Here is a 6659-nt window from a genome sequence, read left to right as displayed (position 1 = left end):
TTGCCCTGCTCAACTAAGATATCAAAAATTTCACGAAAGGCTTCACCAAGTACTTTTTCATGAAATGTCTGTTTCGATCTTAACTTCTAAGGGTGGAGCTTGAGGGATTGAGGAAGCCTTTAAGCCTCTAGCACGGCGTAAAATCTCTTTACACTCTTTATTGTCAACTTGCCTGTGATCGTGTAAGATATCCATAGCCGTTAAGCCACCCCAATTTATGGAGTTTTTATCAACTTTACATTCTAATAAGAGTTTCATAATCTGTTCAAAAGAAAATTTTAAAAAAAAAACATTTTTTTTAAATTAATGTGAAACAAATTAAGATAAATGAATTGGGGCAAAGAAAGTGTATGGTATAATCCAAGAAAAGAAAAAGATGATGTGAGATCATGCATGTGTCACGGGGCGATACTTAAGACCACCTTCCGTGCGGCCTTGGGCTCAACCCTTATCTCGGCACTTAGAACCCAAGTCAGCCTTAGTGCTTCAGCACTCGCCCAACAAGCACTCAACACCCACACAACGGCTTTAAGCCTACAAGCAAGCTTGCATAAACGAGGAAGGAAAAATGGGAAGAGAATGCTAGAGAGAAAAACTAAGCTTGTATTGAATGAATTGAGATACAAGTGTGTTGGATGATTTACACAAGGAGGATGGGGTTATTTATAGCCAAGGTTCCCCACCCATTTCCCTCCAAAATTTTCCCTCCAAAGGATTTCCCTCCAAAAGATTTCCCTCCAAAACCATTTGGGAGGGAAACTAAGGTTTCTAGAAGCTCATTTGGGAGGGAAATCCCTACATGGGTCTTGGTGGGCTGGCACCCTACATGGATCTTGGTGGGCTGGCACCCTCTTGGGCCTCTTGGCGGGTCTGGGCTGTGGCCCGTGACATGTGGCCCGTGACACATGCCTCTGGTTGATTATTCAATGTGGCCAAGTGCAGTGCTGTGTTTCCGTCACTGTTCTTCTTGTTTAGGACTTCTATTCCAAAACTTTGCTATTGTCACGAAAGGTCCTCCAAGGCTACCATGCAGTCTTTGCTAGGACTTCAAGAGCATCCAATCTCTTGCGTTGTACTGCAATGTGAAGAGCAGTCTCGCTTTGAGTCATTATATCTTCCATACATTCAGGGCAAATGATCAGAAATTGAGTCAAAAAGCGGAAGGTTTCCGTGTTTAGTTACCATTTCAAGTATATAGCCCAAATGCAAAAAACTCTCATGACATAAATGATTGGTGAAGGTGAAAGAACCTGTACAATTGCCAAAATAAACCAGCTACTCAATAAGATTTTGGTAGCATCACTGAACATGGGACCTATTGTGCTTACCCTAACAAAAAGAGAACTAGTTTTCTCTCATGCACAAATTCTTGGCAGCCGAAGCAAAAATCTGTGCCACAAAATTCTCTAAATATTTCGATGTATTAATATAAGATACTCCCTCAATTTTATTGAATGTCCACATTTAACTTGCATTGAAATTTAGAAAAATGTTTTTATTTTAGTCCTTTTAATATTGTTTTTTTTTTAAATTTAGTGCACAGAGAAGCCTCCAAAAAACCAGTTTACTTCTTTTTAATGTCGTCGTGCTCGTGCCTGTGCAGACGTACCCTGTCACCAACTTCCTTGATGCAGTCTGTGTAAACCTTCCTGCTTCTAACTTTATTCATGACAATGAATATCCCTAGGATTGTTGTGATAACTACTAAAGAACAAAACACACCAATCCCAATAACGGAAGTCATCAATGCAAGCGACAAACCCATTGACGCCACGAAGAAGATAAATATTAGCAGCAATGGGACGTGAAGCAGCTGAGCATAAGGAACCCAAGGGAGGATAAAAAGTGTCACTAAAAGTGTTACCAAGAAATTAACGGCATTGAAGATAGAGAAAGACAGAGCAAGCGGATCAAGAGCGGCCATAATACCATCGTTCGGAGAAACCCATTGTCCCCCTGCATCTTGAGGGATTATTTGCTGGGGAAGATCTGATTGAAAAAGATCATAAGGCGGATTAACAGCAGATTCGTAGGTGGTAGTTAAAATTAGACCAAGCACTACCAGTAATGCGTCGCGAGTGCCATTTGATATGTTTTTCCTCATCCGGCTCATAACTATATTCGATCTTTCAGAAAACGAGATCTTTGATCTTAACAACTCAACTAAGGTGGAATTAGTGTGGATTGAGGAAGCATTCGAACACCCAAAATAGCGCAGAACTTCCAAAGTCCTTTTGTTGTCGACTCGGCTTTGGCCCTGTACGATATCCATTGCTGTCAACCCTCTCCAATTCATGGCGTTCTTCTCGATCCCACAATCTAGTAAAAGTTCTACCATCTGTAAAAATGATTAAAATATACATAGAGGAAACAATTAATTAACTAATAAAACGCATAAAAACAAATTAGATGTCTGTTTCAATAATTAGTTTAAAAAAGAGCACGGATGGGATCGTGCCTGCAGTTGATTATTGGATACCGCAATGTGCAGCACAGTATCGCCTTCCTTGTTCTTCCAATTCAGGACTTCTTTTTCCCATAATTTTCCATCTTTATCGTGTGTACTCCGGAGCCAACCTACGGGGACTTGAAGAGCTTCCAGTAGGTTCTTTTGCGCTGCAATGTGCAAAGCAGTCTCATTTTGATTTGTCACATCTCTGATGCATTCAGGACAACACAAGAGAAATGTGAGTACAAGACTAAGGTCCGCTTCTCCAACTACGTAGTGCAAAGGAGTTTTACCCTCCTTTCCTTTGACACGAACAAGATCTTTATCCATTCCCAGGAGATTGAGGACAGTCTCTTTTTGCCCATTTTGCAAGGCAAGGTGGATAGGGCTAAAGCCATCATGGTTCAGCTTTAAAGCTAGAGATGGCTTCAAGTTCATTACCTCCATGGAAAAATCAGTGTGCCCCGCAGCTGCAGCTGTGTGTAGTGGGGTATCAAAGAATGGTATCTGATCAATGCCATCCAAAAGATATGCGTCTTCTCGAATTAATGCATATAATGCATCGATATTTCCTGCTTGAGCAGCCCCTCGCAGCCTCTCGTGACGCTCATCCACCTTGAGAATACTGACAAGGATAACAAGAGCTATAAACAAAAGGTAATTGAGAGAATGGTCACGCAGACTATGTGTTTCAAAAGTTTGATATTCATAATTAGTAAACAAACAATATATAAGGTGCTCCTTGAAGGTCCAAGGAAATTGTCCAAGTAAGAAAAGTTGCCTAATTTGATCAAACGCGCAAGTGCTCCTCCGCCTTTGTGAGACCAAATCTGCTTGTACGTACTATATTGCTTGCCTGATTGGTGGAGTTGTCTTTGTAAAAGAAACTTTCTGCGCAGAAATGGTAATGATACTCGGTTTTGACCAAAATTCTTTATTGATTATATTTTTAAACTGCCATTGTCGCTGTTCGTGAGTCAATCTTCTTGTTCCTAAGTGTTCTATAAGAATAAATGAATATTTTATTTCTCTACAGATAAATGTTTATTTCAAGTTACAACCTAAAAGTCCTTTTCAATAGGGTCAAATACTTTATTTCAGTATGGGGAACCCAGACTTGTCCTTTTCTTCAGGCTCTGCTGTTAGTCTTTCTTTGTAAATGCAGGGCAGTGTTTTTAAGCCATTATGCTTGACAGAAAGCTTCAAGGCTTGGAACACCCCCATTTTTGTTTTTCCTCGGGAGAGTTATCGCATTCTCAATGAAATCATAATTTTAAAACAAAAATACTATACACAAAATAATTTACAATAAATGCTAATATCATCATTTTTTTTTGAAATTTTTATGATAAGTGAAAGCCTAAAGTTTAATTTAAAACAAAAAGAGTATTAATAACATATCAGCACAAATTATAAGCAGAATAAAGTACAACAAAAAGAGAAACTAAAAAGTAGAGATGATTTTATGCAGGAGGAATTGAATTTATGGGTGGTACATCATGATACAACAAATAAGATACAAAACCAGGAATAGAAAATATCAAGATGCTGGGGCAGCCATCGTTTAGATCCTCATTCAACATTAGGTGTCCGTATACCTTGAGGGATGCGATGTCAACCAACGTTCTCATTGCACTACTTCTAACCACAATAGAAACAAAGCAAGTAATCCCATGGGTACTGACACTATAACACCTACCGTCGAGGCGAATTCAAACAGATTTAGTACTAAAATGCATCCTACAATTCCAGCGGATCCTATCCAGAATGGATCATATAGACTAAGAACTAACCAACACCCTAAAATTAAATAGGATCCTATCTGAAATGGGCCATACAGACCAATCACTAACCAGCATCCTAGAAATAAAACGCTAACTTTTGATACCCGGTAAGCAACACACATGACCATCATTAAAACAAAAACCAACACTGAAAACAAACTGATTACTAGAATCGCTAATTCAGTTGGTGCTATGAAACCTATTGCTTGGTTGAAAGATATTGCAAGAAATGCAAGTAGTACTTGAAGAGCAGTCTTGAAACCATGGGGGAAAGGTGTAAGGAGGCCCAACGTTAGGAAAAACGCTACTATGAAGACAGTACAGGCTGGAATATAGAAAAGAAGAAAAGAGACTTGATCCATGACTGATTTGCCTGCAAGGGAATCGGAGTTTGAGGAGCCATTACCTTGCGTAACACTACCCGGCGGGCTAATACTAGCTTGGTAGGTAGCTGTTAGAAGCAAACCTAAAACTACTAGTAAGGCATTGCGATCCTCGCTTGATATACTATCCATACCTTGAAAAATTACTTCTGATGCCTTTGTCACAGTCTTAAACATTTTTTTCCGAATCTTATATTGATAGCTTAAAACTTTTGCACTTAGCCAACCACGCAGAATCTTAATGCTCTCTCTGTTATTAAGTTCGCAGGCAATAGCCAGTGCCGTCCTACCGGCCTGATTGTTTGCAAGCTTATCAGCCTTGCATTTTAATAGCAGTTTGAGCATCTGTTTGATAGAGAGTTTAAGACAAACAAAAGCCACAATCAATTGACCGTGAAATACAATCCCAATTTAAAGAATTATTCCATTCTTTTTTGGTAAAAGTAAAAATAATTAAAAGGGGAAGAGATCGGACCTGGGGTTGATTATTGCGTGCAGCTATGTGCAAGGCAGTGTCGCCATTCCTGTCTTTCTGGTTCACCACATCCTCACAATAGCCACTCTTCCTAAGCATCCGACATAGGAGTTCAAGAGCTTCTAAGTTATCGTTTCTCGTTGCAATGTGCAAAGCAGTCTGGTTTGTAGTTGCCATATCTAGGATGCATTCAGGGCAAGCCTCTAGAAATCTGGCCAAGAGATCAAGGTTTTCTGCTCCAGTTACTGCATAGTGCAAAGGAGTCTCACCCAGCCTTCCTTTGACACGGACAAGATTTTTATCACTTTGCATGAGTTGTAGCGCCAGCTCTTTATGCCCCTTTTCCACTGCGAGGTGAATGGGGCTTAAGCCTTCTTGGTTTAGTTTCCTAGCGAATGACGGCTTTAAGATCATTACCTCCATGGCAAAATCAAAGCACCCTTCAGCTGCAGCTACGTGTAATGGAGTGTCAACGAACTCCATCTCATCAATCAGCCTCAAAACATTTCCATCTCTTTGGATTGATGCATATAATTCAACAATATTCCCTTCTTGTGCAGCTCTCTTCAAACTTTCATCCATATCAGGAGAGCCAAATTACAAAGACGTGCTGAAAATAGATGAAGATATTAAGACACATATAACTAAGAGAACATTGAAGACATTCGGATTGGTTTCACCTAAGCAGTTCCCCTCCATCCGGTAAACAAAGTAAGGGTGATAAGGCTTAGAATAGTGATAAATTGATACGTAATCATAACGCCAGTGACGGTAATTGATTAAAAGAGTAAAGAGAGGGTGCACAAGACACTGTTGTGTCAGTCGATTAAAATCAATCAGGAATGGTGACAAGACAGAAAAAGTAGTCGTGGAGACAAAGTAGTATTCCCTGAAACGATAACTCACGCTGTCTCTACTTTATTCTGGTTTTAGAATATCTATTGAAAGCTGGATAGCACTTGCGGCTGTATCGTATTCAAGCATCGGAAATCAACTTATCCAAAATTACTTAACAATAAAAGTATGGTAGAAAAATCAATTGATAAGAAGTAAGATAAATTTTCTTCTTCTTACATTCTTCCCTCTCAGTGTGTCTGATCTTCAAGGATCAATTGAACAGAGGATAGAGTAGAAAAGTGAAAATTTTTATCACAAACATGCTTGTCTTTATGCATATCAGTAGGCTTGGGCTTAGTGGGTCGTTAATGAGAATTTTTTTTATAATATTAAATATTTTAATTATAAGGAAAAATCATGTAAAAATCTATTACTTAGATATAAACTTTATATTAATATTTGATAAATTTTACATACTTATAAAGTTATTTGTTAAATAATTATACAGTAATAATAATAAGTAATGTGTTTTTAATATCAACTTATATAATTAACAGATGATCTTATGTTTGTGTTTAAAAAATATCTTACAAAATTTTCTGAACTTATTGAGTTAGATTAGATGGAACCATTCAACGAAAATGAAAAAAGAAAAAAAAAGCTTGGGCCAACCTATTAGTTCAATCCTAAGCAAGACGTGAATCTAATTGTGAACAAGCATTTGAAGTTAA

At 38.4% G+C, this 6659-nt stretch overlaps 2 protein-coding genes across 2 annotated transcripts; both read right to left on the bottom strand.

Annotated features, from left to right (window-relative positions):
- Positions 1 to 1564: 1564 nt before the first annotated feature.
- LOC110425484 (ankyrin repeat-containing protein BDA1-like) lies at positions 1565 to 3673 on the bottom strand. The gene is made up of 3 exons (XM_089785108.1): positions 3561 to 3673; positions 2459 to 3263; positions 1565 to 2338 (listed from the first exon to the last, which is right to left on the bottom strand). Exons 1-3 carry the CDS (start codon positions 3671 to 3673, stop codon positions 1565 to 1567), a joined length of 1692 nt encoding a protein of 563 aa, XP_089641234.1.
- A 17-nt stretch (positions 3674 to 3690) lies between these two features.
- Positions 3691 to 5869, bottom strand: LOC110425291 (ankyrin repeat-containing protein BDA1-like). The gene is made up of 2 exons (XM_021440167.2): positions 5092 to 5869; positions 3691 to 4961 (listed from the first exon to the last, which is right to left on the bottom strand). Exons 1-2 carry the CDS (start codon positions 5671 to 5673, stop codon positions 4077 to 4079), a joined length of 1467 nt encoding a protein of 488 aa, XP_021295842.1. The 5' UTR covers positions 5674 to 5869; the 3' UTR covers positions 3691 to 4076.
- Positions 5870 to 6659: the final 790 nt, after the last annotated feature.

Source organism: Theobroma umbraticum, unplaced genomic scaffold, assembly GCF_002168275.2.
Source record: "Theobroma umbraticum cultivar Fairchild unplaced genomic scaffold, ASM216827v3 scaffold_81.0, whole genome shotgun sequence".
NCBI lineage: Eukaryota > Viridiplantae > Streptophyta > Magnoliopsida > Malvales > Malvaceae > Theobroma > Theobroma umbraticum.
This window is presented reverse-complemented; position numbering and strand designations above follow the sequence as displayed.

Excerpts from the sequence above, each read along its gene's own strand:
- LOC110425291 (XM_021440167.2), bottom strand. The coding sequence starts at position 5,673 with ATGGATGAAAGTTTGAAGAGAGCTGCACAAGAAGGGAATATTGTTGAA. Across the intron at positions 4,962-5,091 it reads CACGCAATAATCAACCCCAG|ATGCTCAAACTGCTATTAAA; the intron begins GTCCGATCTCTT and ends TCTATCAAACAG.
- LOC110425484 (XM_089785108.1), bottom strand. The coding sequence starts at position 3,673 with ATGGGGGTGTTCCAAGCCTTGAAGCTTTCTGTCAAGCATAATGGCTTA. Across the intron at positions 3,264-3,560 it reads GAAGAAAAGGACAAGTCTGG|GCGGAGGAGCACTTGCGCGT; the intron begins GTTCCCCATACT and ends GGTCTCACAAAG. Across the intron at positions 2,339-2,458 it reads TATCCAATAATCAACTGCAG|ATGGTAGAACTTTTACTAGA; the intron begins GCACGATCCCAT and ends TCATTTTTACAG.